The sequence below is a fragment of the Schistocerca cancellata genome, chromosome 9 (genome assembly GCF_023864275.1).
Source record: "Schistocerca cancellata isolate TAMUIC-IGC-003103 chromosome 9, iqSchCanc2.1, whole genome shotgun sequence".
NCBI lineage: Eukaryota > Metazoa > Arthropoda > Insecta > Orthoptera > Acrididae > Schistocerca > Schistocerca cancellata.
Window position 1 is genome coordinate 345,108,213 of NC_064634.1, and position 21,783 is coordinate 345,129,995.

General features: G+C 40.3%; 1 protein-coding gene across 1 annotated transcript in view; it reads right to left on the bottom strand.

Moving 5' to 3' along the window:
- Nucleotides 1-21,783, bottom strand: part of LOC126101049 (lebercilin) — a 179,358-nt gene that overhangs the window by 12,836 nt on the left and 144,739 nt on the right. The window contains exon 8 of the mRNA XM_049911712.1: nucleotides 21,583-21,691. Within this exon, the coding sequence (XP_049767669.1) occupies nucleotides 21,583-21,691 (109 nt within the window). The remainder of the gene's footprint in view (nucleotides 1-21,582; nucleotides 21,692-21,783) is intronic.

Below are 21,783 nucleotides of genomic sequence, written 5' to 3' on the forward strand. Positions count from 1 at the left end.
TCAGTGTGCTCTGTGTAGTGGCTTATGGATTATATCTGTGGATGTAGATTGTGGACAAAGGAGAAAAACTGTAATAGTACATAGTATACCATGATAATGATAAAATTAGAGTCCAGGAGAATTGTGAAAATTGATGTCTTGGAAGACAACAGAATTTCGTCCACTTGTTGCATGAAATGAGATGACAATGAATGACAATTTATATAAGTGTACTGGTCAGAAAAAAATCACAAATCCTGCTGTCAGCACGCAATACAAGGAGACATAGGTAGAAGGGACAACTACAAATGTCGCAAAAAAAGCAAAAATGCTAATAAAGCAACCAATTGCTGCATAAAGTATTCCACATATCAGAGAGAGGGCAGAAATTAGAAGACTGCTCATCACTTCAGCTATCTGTATGCAAGCCAGATACTATTGGAAGGATGCAATGGTCATAGTAATTATATGAAATCACTTTTATTCATGACGTCTGTGTAGTAACCAAGTAATAAAGGAAATAAGCCGCTCATGATTTCATATGTAAGGAGACAAGAGAATCGTACAGAAGGTGCAGTGTAAGCAATACACGGAACAAATTATGTGAGCAGTACAAACTAAGAGAACACAGTGAGAGTGAATCAATGCTGCTCTGGAAGTATACAGGTGCTAGTCGTTGGTAAAAGGTGCAATGGAGACGGTGCCGTATGCATGGTTCCTACAGGTAGCTTCCAGTGGGCGGCCTATCCTGATGCAGTTGGCCTGTGCTGATACGTATGCACGGCGACACTATGCTCGGTGCACTGACACTCACATGCATTTGTAGCAGGATACAGCACACCTCTTCCGCATACAAAGAGGGCACCCAAACAGAGAAGACGCTGGCAGCCCGACCAGAGGCACATTCATTGGATCCGGTGCAATGGCAGCCAGTGCCAATGGTGGGGGAGGGACAAAGTGCTGGGCAGGCACCAAAGCGTAGGGCCGGAATGTGCGAAGGTGACACACTCAGGGCAGTGGGCTCGTGCAGCACCCCGACAAAAGCACCAGGAGGAGAGTGCCATTGCCATCTCTTTGTCATCACCAGCAGGCACATCCCAATGTGAAGGACATGGGGCTGGACCCACTGGCAAAGATGGTTGAGGTGATGATGGCAAGGGGGCCAGTGGAGGCGACCCGACCAGAACAGCAGGCTGGGGCAACGGACCCAATGCCCAAGATGAACCAGCAACAGGTGCTGGGAAGCTGGAACCCCAGGGAAGAATCCACAACCAACTTTTTCATTTGGGATCTGAACAAACACACTATTCATTCCGCCTCGTCAATTAATTGATAATGAAACAGTGGAGCCGTACATGACAAACACTGTAATGGGAACAAAACTGAAATGTGTGAGAAATGAAATGGGGCCTGTTATTGGAAACTAGGGTACAAGGCAACCCCTCAATACACACAACTCTCAACAGTGTACGAATTGTGACCTCAGACGATATCGACACACACCAGAGAATGTAAGGAAACCAGGCAGATGCATCCACAGCCAAGAGCCAATAGGAACTCAAGATGAGACCCACAACGTCTACACGAAAGCGTCCCCATGGCTGGTGTGGAGCAGGAAAGGGCGGCAGAGACGCCCTGGGAGCTACCTGTTGGGCACGAAGCTCACAAGCTGCGACAAAATGCACAATTTCGCCATCAATCCCTGGCCAAAAAACATTTTTCCTAGCTAACAGTTTAGTGTTCCAAACTCCCTGATGGAGAGGCAATACTGTAAGGAAAAATAGTTGTGCTGGGGGTCCAAAGCCTGATCCAGCAATTCATCTGGCCACCTGCTGAACAAACTGAACCACCTGGCGGAGAACCGGGTCGGTGGCAACAGTAGCTGCTGTGTACGAGCTCATAATTGGGAAATCCTTGACCATGGCCCGTGTTTCAATATCAAGTTGTAAGCAAAGCTATTCTTCATGATCAAAGTTGGGATGAGGACCCAGAGGAAGGCGGGACAATGCGTCCACATAGGCATGTTTAGAAGTTGGTCGAAAATGGATTTCGTAGTTGTAGTGAGGCATAAACAGTGCCCAGTGTTGTACGCGGTGTGCTGCCTTGTCAGACAAGGAAGTGTGAGGGTTAAATGAGGAACCAAGGTTTTATGGTCAGTAACAAAGGGCAACTTAGGAGCTATATAAAAAAAGTACAAAAGTTCTGGTGAGCACAGACTATGGCAAGACCCTCTTTCGCACCACCTGAGGGTAATGCTGCTGGGCCAGAGTGAGAGATTTACAGGCAAAAGCAACAGGTCATTCACAGCCGTCAGCTTATTGGTGTGCTATGACCGCACAGAGGCTGTACTTTGAGGCATCATCGCCAAAACTATGTGCTCATCCAGAGAGAGCATAGTGACACAAGGGGCCAAGAGTAGTTTGTATTCGAACATTTGAAAAGCACATATGTGATCTGGGCTCCAGCAAAATGGTACGTTCTTGCTTAACAAGGCATGCAACAATTGGATGAATGTGGTTGTTCCCAGCAGGAATTTAAGGTAGTGGGCTATCTTCCCTACGAAGGTCTGAAGCTCCTTCATGGAAGAGGGGCAAGGCATAGACATAACAGCAAGGATGTGGTCTCACAGAGGACAAACCCCATCCCACAAGATCTTGAATCCCAAATTAACAATAGAAGGTTGGAAAAACTGAGATTTGGCGAGGTTACACTGTAAACCTGTGGACTGTAAGACAGAAAACGAAGTGTGCAAATTTTTAATGTGATCAGCTGTGGAGGAGCCCGTAACAATAATATCATCCATATAATTAATGCAACCAGGGACAGGCATAGCCAACTGCTGTAAAAATCATCGAAAAATAGCAGGGACACTAGCAACATCAAAAGGAAGGCACAAATATTGATAGAGACCTAGAAGAGTATTCAAAACCTGAAATTACTGAGACTCTTCATCCACAGGAACCTGCAGACTTGCTTCAGACAAATCGATTTTAGAAAAGTACTGGTCACCTGATATTTTCACATACAGTTCCTGCGCACTGCCACAGAGGCAAAGTTTCCCTGATGGCTTATGAACTACAAGCAGCAGAGATGACCATTCACTAGCTATAACAGGTTGCACCACCACTAGAGATTGAAGTCTTTCCAGTTCTGCTTTCACTTGATCTTTCAGGGTGACAGGAAAAGGATGCATGTGACAAAAAAGAGGCTGGGCCATGGTTTTCAGAGAAATTAGTCGCATACCCTATACCTTCCAAAAACAAGTCCGAAAAACTCCTCACACAGTGTTTCCAACTGAGAATACGGTACCTGAATGGACACAAGGTGAACTGCGTCAGTGACACAAAATCCAAATGTCTGAAATGTGTCCATCCTGAACAAGTTCTCCACACCAACATCAGCAACCAGCAAAAAGGAACGGAATGAACCAATGATTTGTAAAGACAGATGTTGTACATTTTCCCAACAGTACAATGTGCTGTTTGTTGTAAATGACCAGCTTCCGCCTAAATTTCCATAGGTTTGAGAATTCAATAACATCGCTGTGTTACATCAGTTGTAACATATCATTCCTGGCCTTGCTGTGGAGTCATCCTCCGATTACTGGGGACGACACAGCTCGTTCCCAACAACTGGTGGAAGGCTGTTTTGCTCAAACTGGGGATGAGGGGTTGGTCTTTCCATTGGCCATCTAATTGGCTTATGAGCAGGGCCTACTATGCTGAATTAAGGGCTACAATCTTCTTCATGACAGTAGGTGTTTTCTAGCACCTGTTGGAAATAAATTTGCAAGAAATTCTGGCAGGAAGCAACATTTTGCAGAGAGGTGGTACCAATGGGAGCACGTAATGGCCATTGAAAACGCCTGCTTTCTTCTCCTGAGGCTAACTGGTTGTAAAGCCAAAAAGTTAAAACAATTCGGTGGAGCTGCTCGCAGTTTGCGGAATTGAGGAGTCGACTGGCAACCCTCTTGGATATAGAAAGCAAGTTGGGTGCCCTCTAAGGAAAAGGTGCTACTTTAGTGTGTTAGTGTCCTTTGCACGCAACAAAGTTACTTGTAATAAAAGCCTACCCAAAAAGCGTGTTTCCATGTGCACGTGTGGAATCCTTTCCAGTGTTTTTTTTTTTTTTTTTTTTTTTTTTTTTTTTTTTTTTTTTTTTTTTTTTTTTTTTTAAGAAATGTGTTGCAATTTAGTGGTCATACATGTCAGTAGAAAGATTCCTTATATTAGAGTGTGGTGCTATTAGCTAGCTGGAGATGTTGTTTAGTGAAAGTGATGGACTTAGTTAGGTTTAATTGAAACTTAACTGAAGTCAATGAAATTGTATTTGTTTCTATGGAAACTTCATGTTGTGTTCTTGTGAGACTTTTCAACAATGGACTTTGAACTTTTATCCTGTGTTATCATTGTGGAGATTATTGGTGTAATTTGGCAGATATCAGTTGGAAACATTGTACTGACTGTTAGTGGTATATAATTTCCTGTCCAGTCGCCAGGTCTCGTAATACTCTTGAATGCAAATGGATAGCTATAGGGCTTCAATTATTGGTTTTGGAGTAGTGACAAAATTAGCCCTGACTTGCATGTCAAAGTGAGACTGGTAACCTTTACTAAGGCTGGTGACAATAATGCAGCAGTGCAGAAATTGATTCAAGTCTGTTAACAAATGGTTCATGGTTAATCTTGGGTGCAATTTGTTGCATAATTTGTCTCACATTATGGCAAGTTGGGCTGCTGCGGCAAGTGAGACTTCATGCAACATCATGACATTTCACAGTGGCAAAAGACTAAAAAGCCTATCTTCCCCTTTAATGCACATTTGTGTGAATAATTCTGCTAACCTCACAGGTGTTTAACTTTATCTGTGTGTCAAATGGTTTTACCCACTAATAGCTACATACTAGAAACATACCTACACACTTTCGTACATGACTTCATGTTTTACTACATCAAATATAAAAATAATTAAAGAAATCTCTGTACACCTTAAGTATGGTTTGCCTCTACGTTAGAGATGTAATCTAGTATCCTGATTGATGGGATGTTGCATCCAACCAGCGGAAGAGCATGCTCTTTTCCTGTATTCTTCAGACAATCCTTACGATTCACTAATTATACTTTTTGAGATATCTTCATAAATGTTTCTGAATAGCCTTATTTATTTAGTGAAATATATAATATTGTTTGATCTTAATTCTCTTGCTCTGACCAAATGTTGTAATTCTCTTGAAATTAAGTTTAGTTTTATCATCTGATACTTGCAACAACTTGTTTACAAAAGAATTTGACTTCTACCATTCCTTGTCCTTATGCCTGTGGTTCCCTCAGTTTCTAGATCATCTAAGACCTTTTATTAATTTTATTTGATACTCTGAATATGGATTGGTACTTACTGAATATGACCTTTTCTAACACAGTGTTGAGTTTTATCTCACTATCCTATGTGAGCCCAGGATTCCTGACATATTTAAGATTGGCTGTTTATTTTAAATTTTGAGAAATGTTAAACTGTGCACTTCACAAAGCAAAAAGATAGTATCCTACGACGATCAATGTATCAAAATTGGAGTTGGTCAACTCATTACAAATACCGGGGTGTTGTAGGGATATGAAATGGAATATGTTGACCATAATAATACAGGGTGTCCCAAAATGAATATAAAGGTTTTAAGGCTTTGTAGCATTTATTACATTCAACTAATACGTATAAATAATACATCAAATTACAGAGCAACTCTAACAGTTTTGTTTGTATACCTCTGCGCAAAGGGAAGAGTATGGAGTGACAGAAGAATGTGCTCAACAAGTGTGAATCTTTCATGCTTAGTACTACGAAATCAGTTTGGAGGGTTAGTCATGAATTAGCAATTTCAGCGACATCAGTATGGATACTTTGAAGGACACACTTATAACCATGTCCTTATCATTTATAGTTGTTACAAACACTAAAACCTACAGACTATGGTTTATGTGCCAACTTCTAAGCAAAATTGTGCTGAGTGATATGAAGATTTTCTGAATTATGTTGTCTTCAGTGATGAATCAACATTTCATCTAAGTAGAAATGTGAACACACATAATGAGCACATCTGGCAAATCCTCATGAGTTGCAACGAGTTTCTCCTAAATTGAATTTTTTTCATGCCATATCCCACTGGAAAGTTTATGAGCCTTTCTTTATCAGTGAAGCAACTGTAAATGGTGTTTCCTATCTTGATGCACTACAATTATGACTCTTTCTACAATTGGAAGAAGATGAACCATGGAACTTATTTGGAGCAAGAGGATGTGCCACCTCACTGGCATAACTCATTACACGATGATGTTGTATCCGACAACTGGATTGGCCTGCAAGGGGCGGGATGACAGAGACTGTATTGCATGACATCTACATTCACACACGATATGATGATACGTGATTTTTACCTTTCGTAGTTCATAAAGGATGTCTCCACTACCAGATGATCTACACACTATAGAAACAGGACTGTCGCAATAATTACTCCAGACGCTCTGATCAAAGTTTCGGAAGAATTTGCCTATCAACTTGATGAGTGAGAAAATGGTACTCACTTGTAAGAAAAACTGTTTGAATTGCTCTTTCATTTGATGTATTACTTGTAACTGTATGCTGAATGTAATAAATGCTACAAAGCCTTAAAACCACTATAATAATTTTGAAAACCCTGTAATACAACAACAACAACAAAACACTCGTATGACCCACCCTAGAATATTGTTTAAGTATATGGGACATGTACCAAATAGGACTAAGAGAGGATATTGAAAGCGTACAAAGAAGGACAGCAAAAATGGCCATAGGTTTGTTTGATTCATCAGTGTGTGTCATGGAGATACTGAAGACAATGAACTGGCAAATGCTTTAAGATACATGCAAACTATCCCGAGAAAGCCTACTTACAAAGTTCCAAGAGTCTAGGAATACCCTACAACCCTCTACATACTGTGCAATGACAAGACTGAACTAATTACAGCCTGCACAGAGGTGTTTAGACAATCACTATTCTTGAGTTCCATATGTGAATGGAATGGGAAGAAGCCATTAGTAACTGATACAACAGAAAGTAACCTCTGCTATACACTTCACAGTGGTTTGCATTCACAGATGTAGATGCAGAAGAATGTAACATTCTGAAAATTCAGTTCATTTATTCACCTAATTGTAATTGCATCTGATTCCTTTTCTTAACTTTTTGTTCTACTTTTTCTTATAACATGTAATAACATATATTTTATTTACATTGATTTCTCTTTATTATTACTAAAGCCACTGCTAAAATTTCTCTGACTCGACTAGTTTTTCCACCTTGTCCCTAATTCTGAATAAGAAATGTTCAGATGGGGTGCAATACAGTATCTTCCATAGTCAACGGTGTAATGATATGTGAACAGATCAGGTATATGTGGTGGTGTTTCTAGACTCCCCCCTCCCCAACGGAAACATGTAGATCCAGCATAATAGTGCTTGATCCCACAGTTTGTAAATTCTATTAATATTGATTCCGTGAACATTCCAGACATTTGTGTTGTACTCTAACATAATTGCCAAGGACACCAACAGCACACTAGATTGCTGCAGCCTAATAAGTCAGCACTCATGGGACATTGCCTATCGGAATTACACAGAATGGATTATGACCGTACTAATGTTCTGACACATATATGTATTTCTTGGATGGGATCATTAAGGAATCAAATGCAATTTCAGTGACAGTGCTGCTGATAAATTGTGACAGTGGCTGCATACCTAGTAGGACCTGGGCACTTGCAATCAGTCTCATTAAGAAGAGGGAGGAGGTACCAAAGCGCAAACTGACTTCGGGTGTTGGTGGATAACAGCACAGATGTCACCAGCATGCATACCCAGCTGCAAACCTGGGATGGAGCAATATGTCAGAGGGGGGGAGTGGGGCAGGGGATGGAGGGGGCAAACAGAGAATGGAGTTGTGATTCGGACGAAGGGAGGAAAGGAAAAAAAAGTGCTGCGCTGACTTTCACGTGGACAGTTAATCAGCACACCTAATTGTGGCAACGTGATAGCTTCCCAAAATTTAGTGCCTGTTGGACACTAACATCCACCAATTCACCTGTGAATATTTTGTCAATATTGTAGTAATTACTGCTTACTTGTTAACAGGTTCCTATCAGTAAATTACTGGATGGAAGAACTTCCTAGCAAATAATGAGTCAAGAGATTGGCTAGGATTGCTTGTATGTAAGCAAAGGGGTTGCCCAGTGAGCATAATGATGAACTATAATACGGCAGCCTGTCCTTTCAGTCCTTTATGTGTGTGGAATGAAGATACCACATTAAATGTTCCCATATCAAATGTTACTGTAAAAACAGATACTCAACAAAAATATTTCTCGGCTGTTAGTGGATGAAGAAGCCCGACAGGAAAGATTGCTGTTGTGTATTGATGCTTTTACTCTTTTCAACACACTAACTCCACTTCTGAAAAAATATAGTTGTTTTTGAATACAAATGACTGATACGCTGCCAAAAATCCAAATATAACCGGCTGACAAGTATGGAGATCTGTGCCACATTCCACAACAGTAATTTGTATGAAGATGTTACTCCTCAACATAAGCCTGCTTCATCAGCATGATGCTTGGCCAAAAATTTTCCCCACTGTAATACCACATGACAGATCTCAAAAACTAAAGTTTTAAAAAAATGCTATAAAAAAAAACAAGTGATTTAGGTCTGAATATTAACCTTGTTTGCAATACTACCAACATGATTACTACATACACACTTCTGAGCTTTTTTTTCATCTTTAATTTGGAAAAATTGACTATGAAACTTAGCAAATTTCAAAATTATGTTTTGAAAATATGAAGTCACAGGATGCTAACTGTTTTGAGAAATGATAAAGTGAAAAGCCTGCTAATTGTCAGCTATCATATTAAGGCCTGAAATACTTGTATTACCGAAAAATTTCTACATAAAGATGAGAGAATCTGAAAATCTTTATACATTATTTTCCCTGAAACTCTCATCCTTAATATTCTGAAAATTACAAGGAATGTTGGTCATTGTACTTATGGAAGGTATAATCTGAGTGGGCAATATCTTGTGGTGCTACTCTCGAGCCTGGACACTTAAAAATTTAAGTTGATTACTGATGCTGAGTAAATGTAATGCAAAATTGGTATATCTTAATCAAAATAACTATTTCACAACCTTATAAATGAATGGGGAAACAATTTTTCATTTTGTTCAAGCATTTTATTACAAAAAAAATTAGATATAGAAAATAGCTTTGTATAAGGGAGATTCAAATAAAACCCAGTCACTAGTATAAAGTCACGGTAATGATTTTATTAACTCAAAAATTTAGTTATACATAGCACACATACTCAAAAATAGTCGCCAGAACTGTTGCCACATTTATCCCATTGCGACACTAGTAGGTCGATTCCATCCTTGAGGAAGCTAGTAGGCTGCTGTCGGATCCAGGCCTCGACGCAGTCACGCACTTCATCGTCCATTGCGAATCGATGTCTGTTTTAAAGGTCCAAACACATGAAAGTCGCACAGTGAAAAGTCGGGACTGTGCAGTGGATGTTCCAGCATTTCCCACCAAAGCTGCTGCTGCAATGTTGTCTTCACCACAATGCCCGCATGTGGGAAAGCATTATCATTCAGGAGGATAACACCACTGGAGAACATGCCTCAGTGTTTCCACTTGATGGCTCATCTAAGGTTCTGCAAACTGGCTTGATAACGCTGGGCATTGATGGTAGTTCCCCGTTCCAGGAACTTGACAAGCAGCCGCCCTTGTGGTAAAAAAAGAAGGACATCAGGCCCTTATCAGAACTGGTGTGCATGGCCTCTTATTTCTTTGGAGGTAATGAAGTCGCATGATTTCACTGCTTGCTCTGACACTTGCTTTCTGCTTCAAAATGGTGACACCATGTTTCGTCATCTGTGACAATATGTGACAGAAAGCCATTTTCCTCCTCATGATAATGTTGCAGATGACTCAAAGACAGCACCATTGGATTATACGCTGTTCAACGGACAGTCGGTCGGGAACCCACTGCGCACAGATTTTTCGAAAGTTTCTAGTGTTGATGCATTATAGTGTGGGCGGTATCAACGTAAATACCCAGTAATTGATGAATCTTGTCCACGGTTATCCTGTGGTTGTCCAAGACTAAAGCATTCACTTCTGCAACCATTTCCCATGTGATGATACCATGAGCCTGTCCAGGACGAGTGTCGTCATTTAGTGACTCGCGCCCCTCAAGGAATCATTTGCACCATTCCACAACACTTGAACAACTCAGACTGTACTCACCATACACAGCCTCCATTTCATGGCCTCCAACTCCCTCCCTGCTGCCAAAAATCGAATCACTCCTCATTGTTCCTGCTTACTCACCTGCATGTCTGGCAGTGGACAATAACTTGTGTGACCATCTTCTCTTCACCGTGAAACCACACTGGCACTACCTAACATCGAACGGTGTGCACACGTCAGTCTCTCCACCACTAGATGGCACCACCATACCCATAGTTACGCGATGATGATGTTTGGTTTGTAGGGTGCTCTACTGCGCAGTTATCAGCACCCATACAAATTCCAGAAAGAGATTTTCACTCTGCAGCGGAGTGTGCGCTGATATGAAACTTCCTGGCAGATTAAAACTGTGTGCCCGACTGAGACTCGAACTCGGGACCTTTGCCTTTCGCGGGCAAGTGCTCTACCATCTGAGCTACCAAAGCACGACTCATGCCCGGTACTCATAGCTTTACTTCTGCCAGTATCTCGTCTCCTACCTTCCAAACTTTACAGAAGCTCTCCTGCGAACCTTGCAGAACTAGAACTCCTGAAAGAAAGGATATTGCGGAGACACAGCTTAGCCACAGCCTGGGGGATGTTTCCAGAATGAGATTTTCACTCTGCAGCGGAGTGTGCGCTAATATGAAACTTCCTGGCAGATTAAAACTGTGTGCCCGACCGAGACTCGAACTCGGGACATTTGCCTTTCGCGGGCAAGTGCTCTACCATCTGAGCTACCGAAGCATGACTCACGCCCGGTACTCACAGCTTTACTTCTGCCAGTATCTCGTCTTCTACCTTCCAAACTTTACAGAAGCTCTCCTGCGAACCTTGCAGAACTAGCACTCCTGAAAGAAAGGATATTGCGGAGACACGGCTTAGCCACAGCCTGGGGGATGTTTCCAGAATGAGATTTTCACTCTGCAGCGGAGTGTGCGCCGATATGAAACTTCCTGGCAGATTAAAACTGTGTGCCCGACTGAGACTCGAACTCGGGACCCATACAAATTCCCAACCTTTGCTCAGTACAAACTCGCCACTTTTATGAATGATGATGAAATGATGAGGACAACACAAACACCCAGTCATCTCGAGGCAGATGAAAATCCCTGACCCCGCTGGAAATCGAACCCAAGACCCTGTGCTCGGGAAGCGAGAATGCGACCACAAGCTGCGGACTGCCAGTTACGTGGTGCAGTCACGTGTAAGGCAAAGGTAGATGCACTGACCAGGTTTCATTTGAATGAACCTCATATATGCATTGTTTTGTTTCTGGTATTGTTTGTAAATTGCTATTGTCTTCTGTCACAATCTTCCTTCTTCCATGAATTAAAATTGCCTACACTGTAACAATCAACACCACACTTTTGAAAAAGGGTTCATTTGTTTTTTAAGTCTGCTCCTCACTGAAATTGTATACCCGATATGAATTTGCATATGGACGAGGATGATCCAACAAGAGCAGTACTTGTTAAATGGGAACTGCACACTGACCTGTTGATGATAGCCATTTGAAAAATTTGCCAGACCATGAAGTGTCAGAAAGGAGACTGTTACATATTGCAGATCATGAGAGACATTAATTATCTCTCCAGCCCACCAGACATTGTGATACATACAAGAAATGAACTTGCTCACAACAAGTCCTCTAAGGTATACTGAGGCCTCTGCTAACTGTATTTCATGAATATGCCACTCCAGGATGCATCCCAGTAGTGACTTGATTGAATTCATACCACCAGTTTCATAGTGGATCACTCTTGTCCCTTTTTAAAACAAAATTCCCCTAAGTATTTTCATTTAGAACTAAAGAGTTTTGTGTTTTGTAGTAATTTTGATGTGGTCTTCACAAATCCAAAAGGATCTCCTATAGCATCAACAGCTTCATGCTGGAGATAAATCTTGCTGCATGACATTTACAGATACCTCCTACCCAATCACATGCACTCTCTCCACGACTTTTTGCTGAAAATAATTCCTGTATAGTGTTCCCAAGCTCATAAAATTGAAAGCGATTTTTAAAACGAGATGCTGCGCTATCAGTCGCTTACACCCGTTTAGGAAATGTATGACTTCTAGATGATAGTCATCATTATCATGCTGACAGCACAGCACGTATGTGCACTGTCGTGAATGAGATCGTCACTTGACAATAGCAAATCAATGTGATGTTCCAAAATAGTGAGCAACACATGTAAATATTGACACTTGTCATGTGTGCCAGTGGTAACTTTGAACTTCGTTCTGCAAAGAAACGGACCAGTTCTCAGCAAAGTCAAAATGTATTCGGGGATGTGGCTGATTTTACTTCTGCTATGGCCTGTCTCTGAATCCTGTGAACATGATGATGAACTACTACTTTCATGACTCAATGCCTAGCCTCTGCAACAAACCTCACAAGCTCCACTGTCTTCTAGAGCAACTCTCCTCTGTCCCACAAGGCATAGGTTAAATAATTGTCAGTATCCTGGAGGTGTAATGCTTCAACAGTCATCCTTTCAGCACTAGGACAACTGCACACTCCTGCAACCAAGCTCTTGACATGTACGCAAAAGTATCAGCTCCATCTCTGCGTACTTCTTCCCTGTGACACTACTTATGGTGAAACAAGTAAGTTTCAAATTAGTGCAGTAAATATATGTGCATAGTTCCTTCACTGGCTGCCATTTTACCCATTTTGGTCATAAGGAGTAGAATTTTGTGAAACCAGTCTCCTTTTTCATTAGGAGATATGCATCTCTTACTGATCTTGTCGTATACCTTTTTAACCATTTTCACTAACAGAGACAGCATCAGCCTGATTAGAACTTTGCCTGCTGTAATCTTCATCATCATTTACGTAATATTCCAGAGCAACAGCACATCTTGCAATGGACTTCCACAGTAGGAATCTGGGCATGCTCAAATACCTTTTTTGTTATTTATTTAATGAGCTCTTGAAATTAAATAATGTGAGGAAGTGGGTATGTATTTCTGTATCTGCTGCCTGGAGTGGCTACCTGGTACCAGTGTCAGTAATTGTACCTTGTCATTCGAGATAGCAGTGTTCAGGTTGTGAAACCACTTATCACACTGAGTGCACATGTCACTATCTTCAGGTTCTGCACCAAGTGCATCTACATTATACATTTCACAAAATTTTGCAGTTGTTGCTTGTGTAAAACTTGTTTCAAGTTCTTCCACTTTTCTTTATACATTCCATTTGCTTCTTGTGCTTCTTATCTTGCTTGGGCATTTAAGGGAGGATATATAGGGCCTACAACTGAAATGCTAACATTCAACACATTGCAACTTCATGAAACCCAAGAATATAAAGATCTGCACTGTCTTCTTCAGTTCCACATTCTAGTGACAGTTATAGTTCAGGTGGGATATTACTGAATTTCCTGTTGTAGTGAGTATAGCAACTTCTCAATTGGTGTGGTGGTAACACAGTTGCTTGAGGGCCAAGATATTTCTGTAAAACCTCTCACAGATTTCCAACAATTGTGAAGTGTTTTTCAATTTACTTAAACACCATCTTCTTGTGTCTTTTTCCATAGCCCACAAATCTCACCCTTTCACCACCGTATTTCCTCACTGACATTTCATTTAACAAAAAATTCAACCCAAATATAAAACTCTATGCAGAATGTTTGATGAGCAAGTGCTCACTCATTTGTTATAAACAGAAGAGAGCTGGAAACAGTATTGCTCAAAAATGTCGAACACTTTACACAGAAAAATATTTTTACTTTGATTGCAGTAACTACTAACAAGTTAACCAAAAAATATATTGTGTCATTTTCATGTTTTGTGATGGGTGTTTTCCAGTGAATAATTCACAAAAACTAGTAAAAATGTAATTTTTTAAATGTTTAGTAATAAATATTTGCATAATACAGATAGCTGGAGCAGAAAAGGTATTGTTTATAACTATACCAGTTGCATTTGGTAATGTAACAAGAAGATTAGTATTCTGAGACTTTCCAAACTAGGAAAACAATTTTTAAGTACAAAAAATTAAAATTTTTGTATTTTCTTCTTAAATTTGTAAAAGATATCCCATAAGAGAGAGAGAGAGAGAGAGAGAGAGAGAGAGAGAGAGAGAGAGTCAACTAAATGTGAAGAGTTAAAGAGGCAGCTTTAAAGAAAAACATCTGCTACGTCATCATACTTTTTTTAGAGTTATTTACAAAATACACATTTTTTCAATGGATTGTACCATTTACAAAAACCAAGACAAAAATAAAATCTTTTATTTCTTAATGTATATAATACAGAGGTCTAACACACATTTTTTCAGAGAAATTCATGATCATGAATTGACATGTCCTGTATGATTTGAGATGAAATTGCCCAACTTTTTATTAAGAGTTTCAAAACGAGAACTAATACACTCATAAACAGAAGGAATTTTCCATATTTTTGTACTGGAACGCACAGTTGCTTGAAGTTTTAGCTGGGCAAAGTGAATACAGACTGATATTACTGATATACGAGGGCTGTTCAATAAAGAATGTTCATAATTTGTTTTTGACAACATACCTTTACTCATCCTCATAATTTTGATGGTCCTTCTCAAAGTAGTCTCCCATGAAAGTGATGCACTTGTCCCAGAATTTCTGCCGGTCTTCAAATATACACATCAAAAAAAGTTTTGCATCACCTCAGTTCCAAGAGTTCCGGTGCCTGTACAGACAATTGGAATAGAGATCAACATAAACATCATTTCTGCCCTTTTTATTGCTCATGAAAACCACACATTGCATGTCATACCACCATACAGCGAGACCTTCAGAGGTGGTGGTCCAGATTACTGTACACACCGGTACTTCTAATACCCAGTAGCATGTCCTCTTGCATTGATGCATGCCTCTATTCGTCATGGCATACTATCCACAAGTTCATCAAGGCACTGTTGGTCCGGATTGTTCCACTCCTCAACGGCGATTCAGCGCAGATCACTCAGACTGGTTGGTGGGTCACGTCATCTATAAACAGTCCCTTTCAGTCTATCCCAGGCATGTTCGATAGAGCTCATGTCTGGAGAACATGGTGGCCACTATAGTCGAGCTATGTTGTTATCCTGAAGGAAGTCATTCACAAGATGTGCACGATGGGGTCGCGAATTGTCGTCCATGAAGATGAATGCCTGGCCAATATGCTGCCGATTTGGTTGCACTATCAGATGGAGGATGGCATTCACATATCGTACAGCCGTTACGGCTGCATGGTGTCATGGTTGCAAAGATGGACCTTGCCATGGGCGTCAGGAGTGAAGTTACGCATCATGTAGCGTAATTGTGCACAGTTTGAGTCATAACACGACATCCTGTAGCTGAAGCAGGCTGGTGGTGTTGCTGTCAGGGTTCCTCCGAGCTATAATCAGTACGTAGCAGTCATCCACTGCAGTAGTAGCCCTTGGGCAGGCTGAGCGAGGCATCACGTCATCGACAGTTCCTGACTCTTGTACCTCCTCCATGTCTTTGGTTCACTCTGAGACATCTGGACACTTCCCTTGTTGAGAGCCCTTCCTGTCACAAAGTAACAATACGGATGCAATAAAATCATGGTATTGACCGACTAGGCATGATTAAACTACAGACAACATGAGCCGTGTACCTCCTTCCCTGTGGAATGACTGGAACTGATCGGCTGTCAGACCCCCTCCTTCTAATAGACACTGCTCATGGTTGTTTACATCCTTGGGTGAGTTCAGTGACATCTCTGAACAGTCAAAGGGACTGTGTCTGTGATACAACACCCACAGTCAATGTCAATCTTCAGGAGTTCTGGGAACCAGGGTGATGCTAAACATTTTCTGATGTGTGTAAATGCCGGAAACTATTTTCTAAGAGGTCCTTCAAAATAAGTTTCTGCAGCCTTCGCCACTGCTTCTGATGATTGATAAAGCCTTCCACAAAGGCATTTCTTCATGTTAGGGAATAGCAAAAAGTCACATGGGGCTAAATCGCATTATAGGGAGGGTGAGGGATGCACTTCACATTGATTTTTGGAAGATATTCAGCAACAACTTTGGCAATATGTGGCCACGCATTATCATGCTGCAGCATCCAGCCTGCCTCAGGGAAATGTGGTCCTTTGTGCCTGATATGGATTTGCAGTGTCTTCAGGACAACCCTGTAGTATTGTCCAGCTACTGTTGTGTGCAGGTACAACATTCTGATACACCATTCCATGAATATCAAAGTATGAGATGACCATAACTTTCCAGCAGAAGCAACCACTTTTGCTTTTTTGGGGGTTGGTGGTGAAGGGGATTTCCACGCTGAGCTTTGCCGTTTGCTCTCAGGATCCAAACGATGTAGCCAAGTTTCATCAGCAGTGATTACGTTTGGAAGAAACTCCCAATCTTCCTCTAACATCAACTTTAACTGAATGCATACCTGCATGCGAATGTCCTTTTGTTTGGGAATCAAGTCTTGGAACCCATCGCGCACAAACACGTGTAATGTGCAATTCTTCTGTCACCAACGGGTGGGTGTGGTATCGACCCGATGACCCAAAGTAGATCTATGTTTATAGTAACATGCCGTTTACATTGTACACCCGCTCCTGTAGAAAAGTTAGTAATGATGAGAAAATACATGTATGGATGAAATGACTTGGTGTACTTGCTGAAAATGTAACTGTAACTGGAGATTTACTTTGTACTTTCAGAAAGTGATCTTAAGGTAATTCATCGATCCTCTCTCACAGTGATAGCAGCAGTGTAGGTGTTTTAGAGCAGTAACTGGATCACCAGGTCCATCTTCCTTTGAAAGTGATTGTCTCCTCTCTCTTTTAACATTTTAAACCACCTTTGAACTGTGCTGTTGGGAAGAACAGACTCTCCATAGGCCTCCTGTAACATTTTGTAGGCCTCAGCTGAAGATTTGTTGAGACAAGAGCAGAATTTCAAAGCTGCATATTGTTCCTAGCGTGTTACCTCCATTGCAGCGATAGACGATACTGAACATGTCTGACCTTGCCTGCCTCTCACAGGTGGGAACCAGGAGTCCCAACAATGAAACTACTACTGCATTTTTGTTGCACATTAAGCTAACAGAATATCATAAGATTAAATTTTAGCGTAAGAAATTATGACCATAAAAAAATTATGATCATTCTTTATTGAATAGCCCTCATACTTTGTTGTGAGCTGACAATCACCATGCCTGTCAGAGTGATGACAGTATTCTACAGCCAGTGATTAAAAAAAAAAAGATATTGGCATTTTATTCGGAATTCCTGTGCCAAGTATTTTTTTAATTGTAAAAACAAGAAGTATGAAAAACTTTGGAAATTTTCAATCTGTATGTCCTACTTCATAAAGAAAGATTGTCTGCTAGAAAGACTAATATAACTGTATACCTGTTGACTGTGATGTTTGATTACTTTGAAGAGAGAAAATAAATACTGCGCTATCTGAAAAGTTTACCTGGAAAATCATTATCCCGTCTTGTTGAAATCTTTAAGGAAAGTTTCATGAAATGAAATGGAGCAATACGTAAAATAATGGAAAGGCAGCCACCCACAGAAGATATAACAGAAATCAGCATTCACACTAGTTTTCCAGCACTAGCTCTTTTCCTAGCAATAATACACACACACACACACACACACACACACACACACACACAAACAATAAATAACACAGACTCCAAAATGCTCATCCTGTGGCCACGTGATTGTGTGTTTGGGTCTCTGTGGTTTTGGGAGTGTGTGTGTGTGTGTGTGTGTGTGTGTGTGTGTGTGTGTGTGTGTGTGTGTGTACTATTGTCAATAAGAGCTAGTGTTCAAAAGCTAGAGCGGATGTTGTTTTCTGTAATGTTTTTCTGTGCTCCACACATCGATTCGCTGTAGCTGAGTGGTGGCCTTTCCCTTATTTTACATATATAATTAAACATTTACACTGACAATCTATTGTGTTCATGGTGCACCAGACCACGGTTGTATAAATTATGATATAGCATGGCATTTGTGGCACCCATTATGAAACCCCCCCCTCCAAATCCGTTCCTCTTCCCAACAGTATAGTTTGATACCTTAATATGCAGTAATTTCAACTTTTATGGGCTTCTCTACAATCCAGTATTTCTATTTTATAAGGTTAGCTGTTGTCTAAACCTTAATCACTGAATATTTTCAACTCTGTCAAACGTTTTCATGTGATTGCAACATCTAACTTGGACAATACTCATCGTCTAGGGCTGAGTGCCTTTGACAAGTAACAAAAATGCCCTAGGTCCTGGGTTGGAATAATGCCACTGTTTAAATTTTTAATAAAAATCATCATCAATATGAGCCGAAGTTTAAGGAGTGGCGTTCTCCAGGAAGGCAGAGGAGCAAATGGAGTTTCAGGAAACCTCTCAATCAGAAAACCTCTCATTCCCAGGGTGGGAATGTCCCCCTAAAAGGCAGAAGAATCATCAATTCAATGGCATGAGGATGCCAAAGGCAATGGTAACCACTGCATTAAGGACACACAACGTGAATTCACAGGATATGTGGTCTGTAAATAAAAAAAGTATCACAATGACTTCTCTATTGTCAAAATATTTTGGATTAACCCCCATTTACATCAAAGGGAGGAAACAGCCAAGTAGAACATAACTATGAAAAAAGATTGTATTATCAATGAAAGGATAACATACCACGGGTCAGAGCATGGAATGCCGGAAGTTTCAATGTGGTAGGTAATCTAGAAAATCTAAAAATGGAAATGCAAAGACTCAGTATACATACAGTGGGAGTCAGTGAAGCTAAATGGAAAGAAGGTAAGAATTTCTGTACAGACAAATATGGGGTAATATCAACAGCAGAAGAAAATGGTATAATGGGAATGACAATTCAGAGAGTACAGTAGTTCTTATCAGAAGAGAAAGAGAACCAACACCAAGAACAAAAGTTCAGTTATACATGGCAATGTTAAAAGCAGATGAAAAAGACAGAGGAAGTATATGAGGATACTGAACAAGTAATTCTATATGTAAAAGGAAACGAAAATCTAACAATCTTAGACTGCAACATGGTAGTAGGGGAAGAAACAGAAGAACGGGTTATAGGAGAGTGTGGGCTTGGTAGCAAAAATGAGAGAGGAGAGCTTAACTGACTTCTGCATTTAATTTCAACTAGTAACTGCAAATACACTGTTCAAAAATAACAAGAGGTATACTTGGAAAAGACCTGGAGACATGGGAAGATTCCAAATCGATTATGTCATGACTAGGCTGAGATTCCAGATAGTGGATTGTAAGGTGTATCCAGGGGCAGATATAGATTCAGATCACAATTCAGCACTGATGAAGAGAAAGCTGAAGTTTAAGAGATTCTTTCAGAAGAAATTATATGTAAAGAAGTGGGATACTGAAGTACTGAAGAATGATAAGATGCATTCTAAGTTATCTGAGGTTACAGATACTGTGGCAATGAATACCACAATAGGTAGTTCTGCTGAAGAGAAATGGACATCCATAAAGGGGGCAATCACAGAAGTTGGACAAACAAACATGGACATGAGGAAGGCAACTCTGAAAAAACAGTAACAGAAGAAATAATTTAATTGATCAATGAAAAAAAGAAGTGCAAAAATGTTCAAGGATTTTTTGGAATACCGAAATATAAGTCACTTAGGAGATAAATAAATAGGAAATGCATGTACGACAAGAACAAATGGCTACAGAAAAAATGAAGAAATCGAAAAAGGAACAGTAGTTGAAAAGACTGATTCAGCACACCGAAAAGTAAAAACAACCTATGGTGAAATTAAAAGCAACATTAAGAATGCAATGAGAATTCCATGGTTCGGCACACACAAAATTGCAGCCAGGTGGAAAGAGTACAACAAAGGCCTCTGTAAATGGCAGGATTTATCTAATGATGTGACAGTCTGAAACGGAAGTCAATATGGATGACATATGTGATCGAGTATTAGAGTTCAACAGAGCTTTGGAAGACTTGCCATCAAATAAGACAAGAGAGAGATAAACACTACTCTGCTTTTCTCAAATCGTTGGGGGAAGTGGCAACCAAGTGACTATTGAAGGTGGTGTACAGTATCTATGAGTCAGGAGACGAACCATCATACTTTCAGAAATATATCATCTCCACAATTCCAAAGATAGCAAAGCCAGGTAAATGTAAGAACTACTGCAATATTAGTCTAACACCTAATTCATCCAAGTTGCTAACAAGAATAATATACAGAAGAACGGAAAAGTAAAGATGATGAACAGGTTGGCTTAAGGGCAACAGAGAGGCAGTTCTGACATTGCTGTTGATAATGGAAGCAAGACTTAAGAAAAATCAAGATAAATTCATAGGATTTGTCAACTGGGGGTGGCGAATTTCTGCAATGTAAAATGGTGCAAGATGTTCCAAATTCTTAGAAAATTAGGAGCTTTAGGGGAATATCGATAATACACAATATGTAAAAGAACTAAGAGGGAACAACAAGAATGAAAGTCCAAGAACAAAATGCTTGGACTACAAAAGGTTGTAAGACAGGATGTAGACTTCACTCCTGTTCAGTCTCTACATCAGAGAAGCAATTTCAGAAAGAAAAGAATTGCTCAAGAGCTGGAGTAAAATTCAAGGTGAAAGAATATTAATGATAAGATTCGCTGGTGATATCGCTTTCCCCAGTGAAAGTGAAGAACTACAAGACATGTTGAATGGAATGGAATGAACATGTCTAATGAGTACAGAATACAAACTGAGAGTAAATACAGAAAGACGGAAGTAATGAAGTGTAACAGAAATGAACATCAAGATTGGGGATCATGAAGCTACATTGGAAGCAAGGTGACATATGGTATACAAAGCAAGGAATATTAGGACAGGCAAGAAGTCTGCTATTATTAAGCATTAACCTCAGTGTGAAGAAGATATTCCTGAGAATGCCTATTTGGAGCAAAGAGCTGTGTGGTAGTGAATCACTGATTGTGGGAAAACCAGTAAAGAAGAGAATCAAAGCTTTTGAGAGGTGGAGATACAGAAAGATGTTGAAAATTAGGTGGACTGTTTAGGAATGAGCGCGTTCTCAGTAGAAGCGATGAAGAAAGGAACATATGGAAAACACCAATAAGAAGACAGGACAGAATAATAGATGCAAGAATAGAATCATTCCACAAATAACTGAGGATGTAGGGTGCAAGTTGTACTCTGAAATGATCAAGTAGGCATAAGAGAGGCATTTGTAGCAGGCTACTGTGAGAGCAAAATGGGAGAGTGGGACATGCAGCGAATCAGATCTCTTAATGATTTTTACTATATAGAAGAAGGTATATGCAATTGCTTACCAGAGAAAATCTGGTGCTGTGGCTACGATTATGACTACTTTCTTCTGAGAAGTATCTGCTTCCTTTTCCACTACATTGGAATTGATCTCCTTTCTGGAGTTCTGGAAATCTGGAAGCAGAGGCATAGTATTAGACACTCACCTCCATTGAAATTCTAAACATTTCAATTTGTAGTCAGTTGTTCAACAATTGCACAAGAAA